Source organism: Spinacia oleracea, chromosome 1 (assembly GCF_020520425.1).
Source record: "Spinacia oleracea cultivar Varoflay chromosome 1, BTI_SOV_V1, whole genome shotgun sequence".
NCBI lineage: Eukaryota > Viridiplantae > Streptophyta > Magnoliopsida > Caryophyllales > Amaranthaceae > Spinacia > Spinacia oleracea.
Window position 1 is genome coordinate 46120300 of NC_079487.1, and position 20898 is coordinate 46141197.

The window sequence follows — 20898 nt, forward strand, 5'->3', positions numbered from 1 at the left end:
TAAATGTGATCTAGTATGGCCCGACTTCATCTTGAAGCTTCAACTTCAAACTCCGTCTTTGAAAATGGATTGGAAACTCCGTCTTGAATTTCCCCATGGGAGGCGTCATTTTCTTCAAATAGGATATGCTATAATTAAAACTAATTACAACTATTTGATGGTACGCATACCATATTTAAATAAAATCTTTGGTGCATAAGACCAATTTTACATTCAAATTAATGGTACGCATGTTAGGTTATGATTCATATGACAAAACATAAATCATGCGGAAAAACCATAAAGCCAGGAAAGCATATTATTTACACTTAATCATTTAGCATAGTTTAGATGCATACACTTTGTTGCGTGCCCTCCCTAGCTGCGCCCGAACCGAACAAGAACAAGTCTTTAGGACTCTAAGTGTCGTCCCTCCGTAGATAGTACACAGCACGTCCGGATCCGCCTTAAGCTTGACCAACTAGAATCGCCCTTAAGGTTGCTTAGGAATTTCGGCTATTAGGTGCAAGTGTATGGCTGATTTTTTCTTCATAATCTTACCTTTAGAATACTTCAATTGTGTCTATAAATTATGACCCTAGGCACCTATTTATAGAGGTATGGAAAAGGAACTGGAATCCTACTAGGATACGAATTAATTAAACTAGAATCCTAGTAGAACTCTTATTTAATTCATTTATCCTTTTAGGATTAGGAATTTAATCATATATCGAATCCTGATCGCTTTAGGATTCGTATATGAACACAAACACACACATGCACACATAGCAGCCCACGAGGGGCGCCATGCGCTCGGGCGCAGCCCGCGAGCACTCGCAGCCCATTGCCACGAGGCCCACACGCTGCCGCAGCCTTGGCGCACGCTGGGCCTGCCTTGCGGTGGGCCTGGCGCAGCCTTGGCTGGTGCGTTGTGGCGCGCTGGCTTGCTAGGCGATGGCCCGGCTTCGTGTTGGGCCTTCGTCTGGCAGGCCTCGTCCGATGCTAATTCGTACGATACGCTTCCGATTAAATTCCCTATTCCGGAATTTATTTCCGATATTGACAATATTTAATATTTCCGATTCCGGAATTAATTTCCGTTTCGAACAAATATTTAATATTTCCGTTTCCGGAATTATTTTCCGATTCCGATAATATTTCCGATTCTGACAATATTTCCGTTTCCGGCAACATTTACGACTTGGATAATATTTATATTTCCGATACGATCCATATTTCCGTTTCCGGTAATACCATCGTTTCCGGAGTATTCATTTCTTGCTTGTGACGATCTCAGCTCCCACTGAAACCAAGATCCGTCGATTCCGAATATCCATAGATGGAGCATTTAATGTCATTAAGTACTTGATCCGTTTACGTACTATTTATGTGACCCTACGGGTTCAGTCAAGAGTAGGTTGTGGATTAATATCATTAATTCCACTTGAACTGAAGCGGCCTCTAGCTAGGCATTCAGCTCACTTGATCTCACTGAATTATTAACTTGTTAGTTAATACTAAACCGCATTTATTAGACTTAATATTATATGCATACTTGGACCAAGGGCACTATTTCCTTCAGTCTCCCACTTGTCCTTAGGGACAAGTGTGCATTTACCTAATTCCTTTGTCGCTTGATGCTTGCTCTTGAACATAAGGTAAGAGTTGTCATCCTTATTATGTCCAGAGGTGTTTCTCGGTTTCAGAGTTCAACTGATCAAATAAACAGATAATCATAGCCTATGATTCATCCGAGCACGGCCATGCATTTTACAGTTTCTAGCTCTCCGAGTGGCCTTGTACAACTTTTAAGCATCTCATCCCGATTTATGGGAGGACAATCCCAATCTTGCGATCTTGAGATTAGACTTCGTTTGATAGGTGATTACCTGAGCGTTGCATTTATAGCCTCCTTTTACGGTGCGACGGTTGGTCAACGTCCAAGCAACCAGTTCTCAAACAAGTAATCTCAAATCACTCAGGTATTGAGGATTTAGTGTCTAATAATTTTAATGAAATTTACTTATGACGGATTTTCATCTCTTACAGTAAAGTTTCATAGGTATGTCCGATACTAGTCTTCCCAAAGTAAGTATCTATGCAAATGATTATGACATTGCCATGTCCACATAGTTCAAGAAACAGAACTACTAGTCATCTTGCATTCTAGTCGTCTAATGTTTTCTATGCGTCCAATTTTATAGAAAACTCCGACCAGGGACCTTTTTCAACTTTTGACATTAAAGTTCACTTGATAGACATTTCTTAGTCACAGGACTGGTCCTGACAGTCTATCTTGAATATTTTATCAAATTGAAGGGACTCATCATTTAATAAACCACAAATTAAATGGAAAAATGAATTCTATTTATTTATTGTGAATGATTAACCAATAATATTTTACAAAGTATTAAACTTTAAAACTTTAAAACATCAAACAAGGACATCAAAGCCATTCTCCAATATGCTTGATTCCCATAGCTGCAGTGTGCGAGTTGTGCTTCGCCTGCGGCAGAGGTTTAGTCAATGGATTTGATATGTTGTCATCAGTTCCAATCTTGCTTATCTCGACTTCTTTTCTTTCAACGAACTCTCGTAGAAGGTGAAATCTACGAAGTACATGCTTGACTCTTTGTTGCTGTCTAGGCTCCTTTGCCTGTGCAATAGCTCCGTTATTATCACAATACAGGGCTATTGGTCCTTTAATGGAGGGGACTACACCAAGTTCACCTATGAACTTCCTTAGCCATATAGCTTCCTTTGCTGCTTCATGTGCAGCAATGTACTCCGCTTCAGTTGTAGAATCCGCAATGGTGCTTTGCTTAGCACTTTTCCAGCTTACTGCACCTCCGTTGAGGCAGAAGACAAACCCAGACTGTGATCTGAAATCATCTTTGTCGGTTTGGAAACTTGCGTCTGTATAGCCTTTAACAATTAATTCATCATCTCCACCATAAACCAGGAAGTCATCTATGTGCCTTTTCAGGTACTTCAGAATATTCTTGGCCGCAGTCCAATGTGCCTCTCCTGGGTCTGACTGGTATCTGCTCGTAGCACTGAGTGCGTACGCAACATCCGGGCGTGTACATATCATAGCATACATTATTGAACCAATCAATGATGCATATGGAATCCCATTCATTCGTCTACGCTCATCATGTGTTTTTGGGCACTGAGTCTTGCTTAGAGTTTTTCCATAAGACATGGGTAGGTAGCCTCGCTTGGAGTCTGCCATCTTGAACCTATCAAGCACCTTATTGATATAAGTGCTCTGACTAAGTCCAATCATCTTTTTAGATCTATCTCTGTAAATCTTGATGCCCAATATGTACTGTGCTTCTCCTAGATCCTTCATCGAAAAACATTTCCCAAGCCAAATCTTGACAGAGTTTAACATAGGAATGTCATTTCCGATAAGTAATATGTCATCGACATATAATACTAGGAAGGCAATTTCGCTCCCACTGACCTTCTTGTATACACAAGATTCGTCTGCGTTCTTGATGAAACCAAAGTCACTGACTGCTTCATCAAAACGTATATTCCAGCTCCTGGATGCCTGCTTCAATCCGTAGATTGATTTCTTTAGCTTGCATACCTTTTTAGCATTCTTTGGATCCTCAAAACCCACAGGCTGTGTCATAAACACAGTTTCTATTAAAACGCTGTTTAAGAAAGCGGTTTTGACATCCATCTGCCATATTTCATAATCGTAATATGCAGCGATTGCTAACATTATCCGAATAGATTTTAGCATTGCAAGTGGTGAAAAGGTTTCATCGTAATCCACACCGTGGACTTGCCTGTAACCTTTTGCAACCAATATAGCTTTGAAAACTACAAGTTTCCCATCCTTGTCCTTTTTCAGTTTGAAAACCCATTTGCTTCCAATGGCTTGGTAGCCATCTGGCAAATCGACCAAATCCCATACTTGGTTTTCAGACATGGAGTCTAATTCAGATTGCATGGCTTCATGCCATTGCTTGGATCTAGGGCTCGTCATAGCTTGTTTGTAAGTCGCAGGTTCATCACTTTCAAGTAATAGAACGTCATAGCTCTCGTTCGTCAAAATACCTAAGTACCTTTCCGCTTGAGATCTATATCTCTGCGATCTACGCGGGGTTACATCTCTAGATTGACCATAATTCTCACCAGATACTTCTAAAGATCTCTGAGCTTCATCTTGAATGTCATCTTGAGCATTCTCTTGAGTTTGTTGTTCGACTCGAATTTCTTCGAGGTCTACTTTTCTCCCACTTGTCATTTTGGAAATGTGATTCTTTTCCAAAAAGATACCATCTCGAGCAACAAACACCTTGTTCTCAGATGTATTATAGAAGTAATACCCCTTTGTTTCTTTTGGATAGCCCACAAGGATACATTTGTCAGATTTTGGATGAAGTTTGTCTAAAATTAATTGTTTGACGTATACTTCACATCCCCAAATCTTAAGAAAAGATACTTTTGGACGCTTTCCAAACCATAACTCATATGGAGTCTTTTCAATAGCTTTAGACGGAGCTCTATTTATAGTGAGTGCAGCTGTATTTAGTGCATGTCCCCAAAATTCTATTGGAAGTTCGGCCTGACCCACCATTGACCTAACCATGTCTAGCAAGGTTCTGTTCCTCCGTTCCGACACACCGTTCCATTGTGGTGTTCCAGGAGGAGTTAATTCTGATAGAATTCCACATTCTTTCAGATGGTCATCAAATTCATAGCTCAAATATTCACCGCCTCTATCAGACCGCAGTGCTTTAATCTTCTTGCCTAATTGATTCTCTACTTCACTCTGAAATTCCTTGAATTTGTCAAAGGATTCAGACTTATGCTTCATTAGGTAGACATAACCATATCTACTGAAGTCATTAGTGAAAGTGATAAAGTAGCTGAAACCACCTCTAGCATTTGTACTCATTGGTCCACATACATCTGTATGGATTAAACCCAATAGTTCAGTTGCTCTTTCTCCAACTTTAGAGAAAGGTTGCTTTGTCATTTTGCCAAGTAAACATGATTCGCACTTACCATAATCCTCTAAGTCAAATGGTTCTAGAATTCCTTCCTTTTAAAGTCTTTCCATTTCAAGTTAATATGGCCTAATCGACAATGCCACAGATAGGTGAGATCTTAATCATCCTTTTTGGCCTTTTTGGTATTTATGTTATAAACTTGTTTGTCGTGATCTAATAAATAAAGTTCATTGACTAATCTAGCAGATCCATAAAACATCTCTTTAAAATAAAACGAACAACTATTGTCTTTTATTAAAAAGGAAAATCCCTTAGAATCTAAGCAAGAAACAGAAATGATGTTTTTAGTAAGGCTTGGAACATGGAAACACTCTTCCAGTTCCAAAACTAGCCCAGAGGGCAACGACAAATAATAAGTTCCTACAGCTAATGCAGCAATCCGTGCTCCATTTCCCACTCGTAGGTCGACTTCACCCTTGCTTAACTTTCTACTTCTTCTTAGTCCCTGTGAATTGGAACATAAGTGCGAGCCACAACCTGTATCTAATACCCAAGAAGTTGAATTAACAAGTGTACAGTCTATAACGAAAATACCTGAAGATGGAACGACTGTTCCGTTCTTCTGATCTTCCTTTAGCTTCAAGCAATCTCTCTTCCAATGCCCCTTCATCTTACAGTAGAAGCATTCGGATTCAGAAGTGGGTTGAATGACCTTCCTCTTTTCAGACTTGGCGCCAGTTTGCTTAGTTGGGTTGGCTTTGTTGCCACCTTTCTTAGCATTCCTCTTCTTTCCAGATTTCTTGAACTTACCCCCACGCACCATAAGCACATCCTGCTTATCACTGTTGAGCGTCTTTTCAGCGGTCTTCAGCATACCGTGAAGCTCAGTGAGCGTTTTGTCCAGACTATTCATACTGTAGTTCAGTTTGAACTGATCATACCCGTTATGAAGAGAATGGAGGATGGTGTCTACAGTCATTTCCTGAGAGAATTGCTGATCCAGCCGACTCATATTCTCAATGAGTCCAATCATTTTGAGAACATGTGGACTTACGGGCTCGCCTTTCTTGAGCTTGGTCTCAAGAATTTGCCTATGAGTCTCGAATCTTTCGACCCGAGCCAGATCTTGGAACATGTTCTTTAACTCACTGATGATCGTGAAAGCATCTGAGTTGATGAACGTTTTCTGTAGATCTGCACTCATGGTTGCAAGCATTAGACATTTCACATCCTTGTTGGCATCAATCCAACGATTGAGGGCTGCCTGAGTGACCCCTTCGCCTGCTGCTTCGGGCATCGCCTATTCCAGGACATACTCCTTTTCTTCCTGCATAAGAACTATTTGCAAGTTCCTTTGCCAGTCAAGGAAGTTTTTCCTACTCAACTTCTCCTTTTCGAGAATTGATCGAATGTTGAATGAATTGTTGTTTGCCATAATTAAAACTACAATTGAAAAAGAATAAACAAATAAATAACCATTCACAGTTTCTCTTAATAAACTTAAATTCTAGCATACATGCATAATTCAATGTTCATTAAGCATTTTATTCAAGTTATGTGTTCCGGCAGGTGTGAATAAAATGATTCCAAGACCCTAAAATCCATTGAAGAATGAAGCAAATTATGTATTTAGACTCAATTCTAAAATCTTTTAGGTAAGCAAAAGCCTTTTGATAATATTCTAGAAACTACTCTTGGTTGATAGGTACGTCTAAGAACTTATTAGGTAAATCTATCGATTTTGCCACGACATAAAAGGACTCCTTACTTATATCGTTGAGTTTCACCAAAACTAACATGTACTCACAATTATTTGTGTACCTTACCCCTTTAGTATCGATAAGTAACACCTCGCTATGGCGGAAAACTATTACCAAGATCGATGAAAAAAGGATATCCAAGTAAGTGTTATTTTGGCATGGCACCTTTTAACTCAATTTTTAAGTTTGGAACTTAAGGCTCTTACTATGTTGGTTAGATTTTAAGTGAACTAAAATCCTTAATCATGCAACATAATCAAGCTTCGATCTCATGCATATTTAAGACATATTTAAAAGCAATAAATAACTTAAAGCATGCATAAGATAAATGTGATCTAGTATGGCCCGACTTCATCTTGAAGCTTCAACTTCAAAGTCCGTCTTGAAAATCTCCGTGGGAGGCGCCATTTTCTTCAAATAGGATAAGCTATAATTAAACTAATTACAACTATTTGATGGTACGCAGACCATATTTGAATTGAAAAATAATTTTGGTACTTTAGACCAATTACATTCAAATTAATGGTATGCAGACCATATTTTCTATCCTATTTGGGCCATACTAGTCACTTCATAACCTGCAAAACAGTACATATACAATATATACCATTCACCCATCCATTATCATGAATGGCCCACATAGCTGGTTAGTAAAACACATTATGCATCACATAAATATTGCAGCAATTAATTAAGGGTACCAACAATCTACCAATTATTCAGTCCTTATTAATTCTAATCAAGTTGTTTAACCTTAAAGGATTTGTAGACCTAATCAAGAGTTTATGACTAAAATTGCTCCCACTTAAACCAATAAATCCATATGCTTTACTAATTTTAAACATAAAAATGTATTTCTAGTCTAACCGGAAACATACAAATTTAATTAAAATTTAAAGCTCATATAAATTTATAATTGAATCCACTTATTTAATTTATTTTCAGTCGAATTTAAATTAATTCAAGGTTTTTAATTTTAGTAAAATAATTAGAATAAATTAAAATTTATAATAATTATAATATACAAAATTAAAATCCAAGAAAACAATTTAAATAATTAATTTTAAATTTAATTAAAATTATTTCCGAACTGAAAATTTAAAGTTAAAACGAAACGCATCAATACTTTGCAAGACGAGGCACTTGGGCTTGCGCCCAAGCCCCATCGAGCTACGAGGCCCATGCCCCGTGAGAATTGATCGTCGCACATCCCTAGCACAGCCACACACTCCCACGCACAAGGCCACGCACACACGCACCCCTTGCGGGCTACGCTGCGCGCAGCATTGCTGCGTCGTGGCCGCTGCTTGTCTTGGCGCGCATGGTGCGTTGTGGCGCAGCGTGCTGCTGCCCACACGCATCGTGCAGTGCCTTGTGTGCCTCGCCCTCGCCCATTGTGCTACGTGCATGCCTAGGCGTTGAGCCTAGCGTGCTGCACACATCGTTGCTCGTTGCATTCGTACCGCACGGGCGACGAGTTCCCTTGCTCGTCGTCACGTGCCCGCACTATACAACACCCCTTAAGGGTAACACGTAGCTTCCATTGCTTTGTGCGTGCAACATTCATGAGCATTTTCATAAAAATTTAAAATTTTTAAGTCAAAATTAATGACAAATTAATAAAAGATATTAATTTCATAATTTTAGGGCAAACAAATCGAAAATTTATTAATCAATTAATTTCCGATTAACATGGAATCAAATCTAGGTCATAAAAATAAAAAATTTAACATAAATTAACAATTTTTATGGTGGATTTTAATCATGGATACCTAATTAAATTATTAATTAATTATGAAAATCAAATTAATTCTAAATTTTTCGAATTTCAAAAATTAATCATAATTACAAATTAGGTTGTATAATTAACAAGGCTAGGCATTCAAACTTGTTAAACATATACAGCAGGTCCATCAAAAATTCAAGATTTATCAACAAAAATCGCAAATATTTAATTTAGCATCTTGAATTTACAAACTTTTGCGTTCGAAAAACTAAAACCTCCAAAAATTCATAGTTAGGCTTCGAATTTGGGAATTCTGGGTTCGAAATTGACTCAAAAATCTCTCGATTTGGATGAGTAACTAAGAAACTTCCGACAAACTGCGTACATATAATTAAATAAACGCAATTTGCAATTAATTAACAATTACGAAAATTAATCACCCCTTTTAATTCTTTGCAAATTTATAAAATTTAACCATGTTTATGCAATTTAGATTATGAAAATAATAAGAGGCTCGTGATACCACTGTTAGGTTATGATTCATATGACAAAACATAAATCATGCGGAAAAACCATAAAGCCATGAAAGCATATTATTTACACATAATCATTTAGCATAGTTTAGATGCATACACTTTGTTGCGTGCCCTCCCTAGCTGCGCCCGAACCGAACAAGAACAAGTCTTTAGGACTCCAAGTGTCGTCCCTCCGTAGATAGTCCACAGCACGTCCGGATCCGCCTTAAGCTTGACCAACTAGAATCGCCCTTAAGGTTGCTTAGGAATTTCGGCTATTAGGTGCAAGTGTATGGCTGATTTTTTCTTCAAAATCTTACCTTTAGAATACTTCAATTGTGTCTATAAATTATGACCCTAGGCACCTATTTATAGAGGTATGGAAAAGGAACTGGAATCCTACTAGGATACGAATTAATTAAACTAGAATCCTAGTAGAACTCTTATTTAATTAATTTATCCTTTTAGGATTAGGAATTTAATCATGTATCGAATCCTGATAGCTTTAGGATTCGTATATGAACACAAACACACACACGCACGCACAGCAGCCCACGAGGGGCGCCATGCGCTCGGGCGCAGCCCGCGAGCACTCGCAGCCCATTGCCACGAGGCCCACACGCTGCCGCAGCCTTGGCGGGCGCTGGGCCTGCCTTGCGGTGGGCCTGGCGCAGCCTTGGCTGGTGCGTTGTGGCGCGTGAAGGAAATAATGCCCTTGGTCCAAGTATGCATTCTATGTTAAGTCTAATAAATGCGGTTCAGTATTAATTAACAAGTTAATAATTCAGTGAGATCAAGTGAGCTGAATGCCTAGCTAGAGGCCGCTTCAGTTCAAGTGGAATTAATGATATTAATCCACAGCTTACTCTTGACTGAACCCGTAGGGTCACACAAATAGTACGTAAACGGATCAAGTATTTAATGGCATTAAATACTCCATCTATGAATATTCGGAACCGACGGATCTTGGTTTCAGTGGGAGCTAAGATCGTCACAGGCAAGAAATGAATACTCCGGAAACGATGATATTGCCGGAAACGGAAATATGGATCGTATCGGAAATATAAATATTATCCAAGTCGTAGATGTTGCCGGAAACGGAAACATGGTACGTATCGGAAAATATTATCGGAAATGGAAATATTGCCAGAATCGGAAATATTGCCGGAAACGGAAATATTGTCAGAATCGGAAATATTACCGGAATCGGAAAATAATTCCGGAAACGGAAATATTAAATATTTGTTCGAAACGGAAATTAATTCCGGAATCGGAAATATTAAATATTGTTCGTATCGGAAATGAATTCCGGAATCGGAAAATTTAATCGGAAGCGCATCGTACGAATAAGCATCGGACGAGGCCTGCCGGACGAGGCCCAGCACGAAGCCAGGCCATCGCCCAGCAAGCCAAGCGCGCCGCACAAACAGCCACGCCAGGCCCAGCGCAAGGCCAGGCCGAGCAGGCTGCGCAGGGCGCACATCGCGCACAGCACGCGCAGCGCGCAGCGCGCGCGGGCGCTGCGTGGGCTGCTGCTCACGCGCACGCATGGGGCCCATCGTGGCTGCCGTGCGTGTGTGTGCAAGTGTTTGTGTTCGTGCACGTTTCCTAAAACATGCAGAGTTCGGTTAATGATTAAATTCCTAATTCTATTTGATAAATTAATTAAATTAGAGTTCTTGTAGGATTCTAGGTTTAATTAATTTGTATCTGAATAGGATTTCGATTCCCTTTCCATACCCCTATAAATATGAGGCTAGGGCTCACAATTTATAACGAGTTTCAAAGTATTCAAAAGTGAGTTTTTTGAGAGAAAATTAAAACACACATCTTGCTCATAAAGTGCCGAAATTTTCTAGTACCTTAAGGGCGATTCTAGTTGGTCAATCTTAAGGCGGATCCGGACGTGCTGTGGACTATCTACGGAGGGACGACACTTGGAGTCCTAAAGACTTGTTCTTGTTCGGTTCGGGCGCAGCTAGGGAGGGCACGCAACAAAGAGTATGCATCTAAATTATGCTATATGATTATGTGTAAATAATATGTTGTCCTGGGTTAATGGTTGTTTCCGCATGATCTATGTAATGTCATATGTATCATAACCTAACAGTGGTATCAGAGCCCCTTATTATTTTCATAATCTAAATTGCATGAACATGGTTAAATATTACAAATTTGCAAGAATTAAAAGGGGTGATTAATTTTCGTAATTGTTAATTAATTGCAAATTGCGTTTATTTAATTATACGTACGCAGTTTTTCGGCAGTTTCTTCGTTACTCATCCGAATTGAGTGATTTTTGTGTCAATTCCGCATGTAAAAGGCATTCTAAAATTTTGACAAAAAATAATATTTTTCTGCCGAACCCAGAATTCTCAAATTCGAAGCCTAACTATGACTTTTCGAAGGTTTTAGTTTTTCGATTGCAAAATTTCGTAAATTTAAGATGTTAAATTAAATATTTGCGATTCTTGTTGATAAATCTTGAATTTTTGATTGACCTACTGCATATGTTTAACAAGTTTGAATGCCTAGTCTTGTTAATTATGCAATCTAATTTGTAATTATGATTAATTTGTTGAAAATTAGAATAATTTAGAATTAATTTGATTTTCATAATTAATTGTAATTTAATTAGAAACCTATGATTAAAAACCACCATAAAAATTGTAAATTTATGATAAATTTTAAATTTTTATGACCTAGACTTGAATCCATAACAATCGGAAATCAATTGGATAATAAATTTTCGATTTTTTCGCCCTAAAATTATGAAATTAATATTATTTATTAATTTGTCATTAATTTTAAATATAAATTTTAAATTTTTATGCGATTCGTTCATAAAACTTGCACACACGAAGCAATGGACGCTTCGTGTTACCCTTAAGGGGTGTTGTATAATGCGGGCATGCGACGACGAGCAAGGGAGCTCGTCGCCCGTGCGGCACGAATGCAATGAGCAAGGGCGTAGTGCACGAGCACAAGGCAGCAGCCCTGCCTTGTGTCGTGTGCCACGAGCAATGGACGAATGGGCATGGGCGAAGGGCGGGCCAAGGCAGTCGCGTGTGGGCAGCAAGCGAGCTGCGCCACAACGCGCGCTGCCTCGCACAAGAGCGCGCAGCCTCGCGCGCAGCGAGCGCAAGCTCGCGTGCCACGAGCGCTGCGCCCAGCATTGCTCGCGCGCACAACGAGCGAGGACTCGCGCGCACAGCCAGCATTGCTCGCGCGCACAGCGAGCGATGTCGCCCGCCCATCGAGCGATGTCGCGCGCCCAGCGAGCGATGGCTCGCGCGCCCAGCGAGCGATGTCGCGCGCCCAGCGAGCGATGTCGCGCGCCCAGCGAGCGATGTCGCGCGCGCACTGCGAGCGATAGCTCGCGTGCGATGAGCGCTGGCGCGCGCAGCGAGCACCAATGCGTGCGGAGGCTTGCGATGGGGATGCAGCAGCTATGCGACGAGCGCATGGGCTGCGCGCACATGGCCAGCAATGGCTGTGTGCGTGCGGCCCATGGGCGTGCAACGCGTAGGGTGTTTGTGTTACGATTAAAGATCGTTTTGAATGTTTAATTTGAAAATTCCAGTTCACGTAATTTTAATTAATTTTAAAATTAATAATTTAAATTATTTTCTTGGATTTTAATTTTGAATATTGTAATTATAATAAATGTCATTTATTCTAATTATTTTACTAAAATTAAAATCATGAATTAATTTAAATACGACTGAAATTAAATTAAACTTTTTGGATTCAATTATAAATTGATATGAGCTTTAAATTTTAATTAAATTTGTATGTTTCCGGTTGGACTAGAAATACATTTTTATGTTTAAAATTAGTAAAGCATATAAATTTATTGGTTTAAGTGGGAGCGTATTTTAGTCATAAATTCTTGATTAGGTCTACAAATCCTTAAGGTTAAAACAACTTGATTAGAATTAATAAGGACTGAATAATTGGTAGATTATTGGTACCCTTGATTAATTGCTGCAAATGTTTACGTGATGCATAATGTGTTTTACTAACCAGCTATGTGGGCCATTCATGATAATGAATGGGTGAATGGTATCACTAGTAGAAAAAACCCTTATTGCAGCGGGCTTTTAGACCCCTGTTGCAGCGTACATCGTATGCTGCAACTGGGGGGCCTGCAACAAGTCTGAACTTGTTGCAGCGTACAATGTTCGCTGCAAAAAGTGATTTGTTGCAGCGGGCTTTTAGATGTACGCTGCAACAAGTGCCAAAAAATTGGCAAAATTTTAGACTTGTTGCAGCGGGCTTTTAGATGTACGCTGCAACAAGTGCCAAAAAATTGGCAAAATTTTGGACTTGTTGCAGCGTACATATATATGTACGCTGCAAAAGACTCAACTTTTTGCAGCGTACATTTATTTGTACGCTGCAACAAGTCTGAATTACTCAATTTTTTGCAGCGTACATTTATTTGTACGCTGCAACAAGTCTGAATTTTTGCCAAATTTTTTTCCCTTGTTGCAGCGTACAACATATATGTACGCTGCAAAAAAGCACTTTTGGCGGGAAAATTCTAATTTTGTTTAGGGATACCTAGAGTGCCTTGCACCAAATATAGATCGAAACCTGTCAAAACAATAATAGAATAACGCAACCTGTATAACAAATATAAAAACAACAACTGGAGTTTTGTATACTATATATCCCAAAACCAAAGTGCACATATTACATTTAAATATATGTTCCAATTTCAACATAAACATACATTTTAATATAAAATTTATTCTATAACAACTAAACCAACTCGATCAAGCGCGCTAAAGCCAATAATAAATACTTGTTGGTAAAAAACTTAGCCCATTGCTCACGAACCACATCAAATTCCTCGCATAAGGCGCAATCCTCGGAGTGTAGACCTTTACAAAAACAGAAATTTAAATTAAACATTAGATTAAATACAAATTAAATATCACATTTTAACATTCAAGAAACTAATGACAATGTCCTAATAGTCTAAAATGAGTCCTTAGGTTCTTTAGTTCAAAGTTGGGAGCGAAAATGTCATTTTAGCCTAAATATGACCTATAACGACCCAATGAGCCTATAGGTGCATAAATAGATTGGAACGAGTCTTAGATCGTTAAAATTATGCATATTAAACATGTAATAAGTTTTAAATGAGTCCTTAGGTTCTTTATTTTAAAGTTGGGAGCGAAAATGCCTTATTTTAGCCTAGATATGACCTATAACGATCAAACAAGCATTAAATGGGTATAAGTAGATTAGAATAAGTTCTAGAAACTCAAAACTAAGCTTATTAATCATATAATAATTTAAAAATGAGTCCTTCGGTTCTTAAGTTCAAAGTTGGGAGCGAAAATGTCATTTTAGCCTAAATATGACCTAAAACGACACAATGAGCCTTAAATATGCATAAATGGATTGGAACGAGTCTTATAAAGTTAAAATTATGCATATTAAACATGTATTAAGTTTAAAATGCGTGCTTAGGTTCTTTATTTTAAAGTTAGGAGCGAAAATGCCTCATTTTAGCCTAAATATGACCTATAACTATCAAACAAGCATTAAATGTGCATAAACAGATTAGAATAAGTCTTAGAAACTTAAACTAAGCATATTTATCATATAATAAGTTTAAAATGAGTCATTAGGTTCTTAAGTTCAAAGTTGGGAGCGAAAATGTCATTTTGGCCTAAATATGACCTATAACGACACAATGAGCCTTAAATGTGCATAAATGGATTGGAATAAGTCCTAGAAAGTTAAAACTAGAATATAAAACATTTAGTAGGTTTAAAATGAGTCCTTAGGTTCTTTAGTTCATAGTTGGGAGCGAAAATGTCATTTTAGCCTAAATATGACCTACAACGACCTAATGAGCCTTAAAGGTGCATAAATAGATTGGAACGAGTCTTATAAAGTTAAAATTATGCATATTAAACATGTATTAAGTTTAAAATGAGTGCTTAGGTTCTTTATTTTAAAGTTAGGAGCGAAAATGCCTCATTTTAGCCTAAATATGACCTATAACTATCAAACAAGCATTAAATGGGTATAAGTAGATTAGAATAAGTCTTAGAAACTTAAAACTAAGCATATTTATCATATAATAAGTTTAAAACGAGTCATTAGGTTCTTAAGTTCAAAGTTGGGAGCGAAAATGTCATTTTAGCCTAAATATGACCTATAACGACACAATGAGCCTTAAATGTGCATAAATGGATTGAAATGAGTCCTAGAAAGTTAAAAATAAGCATATAAAACATTTAGTAAGTTTAAAATGAGTCCTTAGGTTCTTTAGTTCAAAGTTGGGAGCGAAAATGTCATTTTAGCCTAAATATGACCTATAACGACCCAATGAGCCTATAGGTGCATAAATAGATTGGAACGAGTCTTAGATCGTTAAAATTATGCATATTAAACATGTAATAAGTTTTAAATGAGTCCTTAGGTTCTTTATTTTAAAGTTGGGGGCGAAAATGCCTTATTTTAGCCTAGATATGACCTATAACGATCAAACAATCATTAAATGGGTATAAGTAGATTAGAATAAGTCCTAGAAACTCAAAACTAAGCTTATTAATCATATAATAATTTAAAAATGAGTCCTTAGGTTCTTAAGTTCAAAGTTGGGAGCGAAAATGTCATTTTAGCCTAAATATGACCTAAAACGACACAATGAGCCTTAAATGGGCATAAATGGATTGGAATGAGTCCTAGAAAGATAAAACTAGAATATAAAACATTTAGTAGGTTTAAAATGAGTCCTTAGGTTCTTTAGTTCATAGTTGGGAGCGAAAATGTCATTTTAGCCTAAATTTGACCTACAACGACCTAATGAGCCTTAAAGGTGCATAAATAGATTGGAACGAGTCTTATAAAGTTAAAATTATGCATATTAAACATGTATTAAGTTTAAAATGAGTGCTTAGGTTCTTTATTTTAAAGTTAGGAGCGAAAATGCCTCATTTTAGCCTAAATATGACCTATAACTATCAAACAAGCATTAAATGTGCATAAATAGATTAGAATAAGTCTTAGAAACTTAAAACTAAGCATATTAATCATATAATAAGTTTAAAATGAGTCATTAGGTTCTTAAGTTCAAAGTTGGGAGCGAAAATGGCATTTTAGCCTAAATATGACCTATAACGACACAATGAGCCTTAAATATGCATAAATGGATTGGAATGAGTTCTAGAAAGTCAAAACTAAGCATATAAAACATTTAGTAAGTTTAAAATGAGTCCTTAGGTTCTTTAGTTCATAGTTTGGAGCGAAAATGTCATTTTAGCCTAAATATGTCCTATAACGACCAAACAAGCCTTAAATGTGTATAAGTAGTTAGAATAAGTCTTAGAAACTTAAAACTAAGCATATTAATCATGTAATAAGTTTAAAATAAGTCCTTAGGTTCTTTATTTTAAAGTTGGGATCGAAAATGCCTTATTTTATCCTAAATATGACCTATAACGATAAAACAAGCATTAAATGTGCATAAATAGATTAGAATAAGTCTTAGAAACTTAAAACTAAGCATATTTATCATATAATAAGTTTAAAATGAGTTATTAGGTTCTTAAGTTCAAAGTTGGGAGCGAAAATGTCATTTTAGCCTAAATATGACCTATAACGATAAAACAAGCATTAAATGTGCATAAATAGATTAGAATAAGTCTTAGAAACTTAAAACTAAGCATATTTATCATATAATAAGTTTAAAATGAGTCATTAGGTTCTTAAGTTCAAAGTTGGGAGCGAAAATGTCATTTTAGCCTAAATATGACCTATAACGACACAATGAGCCGTAAATGTGCATAAATGGATTGGAATGAGTCCTAGAAAGTTAAAAATAAGCATATAAAACATTTAGTAAGTTTAAAATGAGTCCTTAGGTTCTTTGGTTCATAGTTGGGAGCGAAAATGTCATTTTAGCCTAAATATGTCCTATAACGACCAAACAAGCCTTAAATGTGTATAAGTAGATTGGAATAAGTCTTGGAAACTTAAAACTAAACATACTAATCATGTAATAAGTTTAAAATAAGTCCTTAAGTTCTTTAGTTCAAAGTTGGGAGCGAAAATGTCATTTTATGCTAAATATGACCTATAACGACCCAATGAGCTTCAAATGTGCATAAATAGATTGGTATGAGTCTTAGAAAGTCAAAACTAAGCATATAAAACACTTAGTAAGTTTAAAATGAGTCCGTAGGTTTTTTTTTTCAAAATTTGGGAGCGAAAATGCTCATTTTAGCCTAAATATGACCTATAACGACCAAACAAGCCTTAAATGTGCATAAGTAGATTGAAATGAGTTTTCGAAACTTCAAACTAAGCATATTAACCATGTAATAAGAATAAAATGAGTACTTAGGTTCTTTAGTTCAAAGTTGGGGAGCGGAAATGTCATTTTAGCTCTAAATATGACCTATAACGACCCAATTATCCTTAAATGTGCTTACATAGATTGGAATGAGTTTTAGAATGTTAAAACTATGCACATTAATCATGTAATAAGAATAAAATGAGTCCTTAGGATCTTTAGTTCAAAGTTGGGAGCGAAAATGTCGTTTTAGCTCTAAATATGATCTATAACGATCCAATGAGCCTTAAATGTGCATAAATAGATTCAAATGAGTTTTAGAAAGTTAAAGCTATGCATATTAATCATGTAATAAGAATCAAATAGTCCTTAGGTTCTTTAGTTAAAAGTAAATACGACCTATAACGAATCAATGAGAATAAAATGAGTCCTATAACGAGGATACCTTTTTTGTACTGGGGGTATTGCTGTCATTCTCTCCCTTGACCCTGTCCACGTGAGTTGTCTCGGAAATCTGATTCGTTTTGGGCTGCTTGCTCTCCCGGTCTAAAGTAGGAATTTCTGGTGGTTCGGCTCTAGGGGTTACAGAACGGCCGGATGCTATAGTAGTAGTTGGGAATGCCTTTTCAGGAGGGACAACTGGAGTATAATTAGACGGTAGAAGATCATCCCAGTTTTCAAGCAGCTCTTTATAGACTTTTCTGAGTGTGACCTCAGTGAGACCTGTTACCTTACAAATTTCTGCCTGCGTCTTGCGTCTATCTTCTAGTTGACAGGCCAGATAAATAGCAGCAGCTGATATACTTATAGGGTTCCTACGCGTACAGAAACATTTGTTTATCACAACTTCTCCAATGTGAGTTGCAAGTTCCTACTCCATAACAAACTAGTAAGTCATATGATGTAGAAATGAGTCAAAACTAGGGAAATAAATTTCTCTGGAATGAAAACTTAATAATGTGATGGTTCTCAATCACATAGCCACCAAATAAATGACGAAAATGCAACAGAGGAGCACAATTCAAGGCAATTTTGACAAGCAACAAGCTTTCCCCATTTCTGATTATAATGCAACAGCCATGAGCCAACAGATGATTTAACAGCATTAAATATTGAAATAATGAAATGTGTTACTCAAGTCCATTGAACTAGCAAGATCAATGTTGAAAATCCTTCAATTATAAGAAGCAAAAGCAGGAAAGGAGCAAATATTACAATGTAAAGATGGTATCTCAGAAGTTTTATGATTCTTCATAATTTACTCTTATTAGCATATCAGCTGGGTGAAATGCCTACCAGTTTCCAAAAGTATACATATTATATCAGCCACCGATGCGTATTAGCAAATATCAGCAGGAGTTTTCAAGTACCAGAGCGGATTTATTAAGCTGGAGAAGGTTGCAAAATCTAGGCATATGTACAGCTATAGAATTGCTATTAATTGGTTGACTGAGTTGTAGAGCTTCACCCAGGATCTTGATATACTTTCCAATCTCTTTCTGAGGGAGGTTCGCCGCTATTGAGATTTCCTGTTACATGAAATAAGATACCCATTTACAGATGCCCTTAAAATCAAGTGTTCTTTTCTATCGCATATGCAACTTATCTTAAACCAATTCCCACTCAATTACTAGCAAATACAATGAGCATTTTCAGTTTTCAAAGAGTTCAAACTCGGAAATTGTTTAATTTTGCAATTTGCACTAGTAGTTTAGGCATAAAGATGAAGCAAAGGTGGTTACGGATGAGAAAAAAGCGCAATTTGCAAATGGCTTAGCATTCGGGACACAATCTAAGCAGAACAAGAACCCCAAAAGGAACAACATACTGTTAAGAAAAAAGTCAGCGTATCGTATTCAGTTTTAGAACTCGTAGGATTTCCATTTTCATTACTAGTTTCACAGGGAGAGGTGTGAAGTTGATTAGGAAAATAAATATGGATAACATGTGCAATTTCGCAAAGACAACCGCAATCAGAAATTCATAAATGGATCGTCTTTCAGAACTTAATTAATGGAGAACAAGAACAGAAAAGGCAATTGCAAAATGTTCACTATAGTTTTATACCAAGACAAACACTTCCAAGTCCCAACCAACCCCCAACATATCACATTAATTGAAGAACTGAACTCAGAATGTAACATAACATATTTCTCCAATGAGCCCCTTATAATAATCAGTGTAATACTGACGACTCCTCAGGTAAATTAAAACAAAATTCCAGTTATCAGGGACAAGAGATAAACCTGAAGGGTACGGGGCTCCTGGGCCTCACGAATAGCCTGAACAAGGCAAGCAGTAGCAAGAGCTTCAACACTACGATTCCTCAAACAAGTAGCAGAAGAACAATCCCTAAACAACTGGAAAGCATGATCAGAAATATCACGGTCCAACCCCAAAATAGAAGCCACATCAACAATCTGAAGATTCAAACTCAAATTCAGATTCATCAATCAATTAAACAAAGAAATTAACTACATGAACCATATGCATAAGTAAATCAACTAATTAAATTTATTACAAACCACATTTACCATAATATTTAAACAAAAAATCCAACAAAGTTTTCAATAATTGCATAAATTTAACAAATCAAACAAGATTATACCTCATTTGCGCTTGTTCTTTCCTCAAAATCAATCAATGAATTTCTTTTGCAGCAGATGGGAACCCCAACTCCAATCTTCTGAAACCTCCTTGACCTGCTAACTTTGGAACGAATTTGTCAGAATATTGAGCAATTGAAACACGGGAACATCCCCATGACTTCTAGGGTTTTATTTTCCGGTATAGGTGAGAGGAGAGAGAAAAAGAAGTGTGCGTGGTCGTCTGGGTATGCCCTCACGTCCGCCGCTGAGTGTGGTGTTTGCCGGTCCGTAGAGGAGATCTGAGGGAAGAAGAAGAAGAAGGGGGAAGGTCAATTTGAGCAAGCTTTGAAAATTTTCAGATTGAAATAATTCTAAGTTCAGCTCTAGGGCGACTGACGAGGAGGCGAGAAAAGAGGACCCACCGGCGACTGGCGAGGAGGCGAGAACCACCGACGAGGAAGTTACATTGATTGCGACGCAGTAAAGCTGAGGGAAGAAGAAGGGAGTTGAGAGGTGGGAGTATGAAATTTTAGATCTAGAGTTTTTTTAATTAATTTGGTCTAAATTGAACTAAACCTGGTTGGGTTGTAGCGAAAGACTTTTACAATGTGTTATTGCAGGGGGCTTTAGGACGTACGCTGCAACAGTAACGGGCTATTGCAGGGGGCTTTTACAACGTACGCTGCAACAAACGTTTTTGCAGGGAACAATTAATTTGTACGCTGCAACAACCCTTTAAAGGGTTTGACCCGCGTTGACCAACTGCTTGTTGAAGCGTATTAATACATGTACGCTGCAACAAGGGGGCTGCAACAGGGGTTTTTTCTACTAGTGTATATATTGTATATGTATTGTTTTGCAGGTTATGAAGTGACTAGTATGGCCCAAATAGGATAGAAAATATGGTCTGCGTACCATTAATTTGAATGTAATTGGTCTGAAGTACCAAAGTTATTTTTCAATTCAAATATGGTCTGCGTACCATCAAATAGTTGTAATTAGTTATAGCTTATCCTATTTGAAGAAAATGGTGCCTC

General features: G+C 37.4%; 1 protein-coding gene across 1 annotated transcript; it reads right to left on the reverse strand.

Annotated features, from left to right (window-relative positions):
• Positions 1 to 13595: 13595 nt before the first annotated feature.
• Positions 13596 to 20646, reverse strand: LOC130465985 (plant-specific TFIIB-related protein 1-like). The gene is made up of 6 exons (XM_056834760.1): positions 20284 to 20646; positions 19882 to 20160; positions 19520 to 19625; positions 18644 to 18802; positions 17719 to 18144; positions 13596 to 13842 (listed from the first exon to the last, which is right to left on the reverse strand). Exons 2-6 carry the CDS (start codon positions 19884 to 19886, stop codon positions 13744 to 13746), a joined length of 795 nt encoding a protein of 264 aa, XP_056690738.1. The 5' UTR covers positions 19887 to 20160; positions 20284 to 20646; the 3' UTR covers positions 13596 to 13743.
• Between the last annotated feature and the right edge of the window lie 252 nt (positions 20647 to 20898).

What these genes read in the sequence shown, in the direction of transcription:
- LOC130465985 (XM_056834760.1), bottom strand. An exon ending in AGGAGCCCCGTACCCTTCAG is followed by an intron (nt 18,803 to 19,519) that starts GTTTATCTCTTG and finishes TTCATGTAACAG; the next exon opens with GAAATCTCAATAGCGGCGAA. An exon ending in ATACCCCCAGTACAAAAAAG is followed by an intron (nt 13,843 to 17,718) that starts GTATCCTCGTTA and finishes GTTTTTGTAAAG; the next exon opens with GTCTACACTCCGAGGATTGC.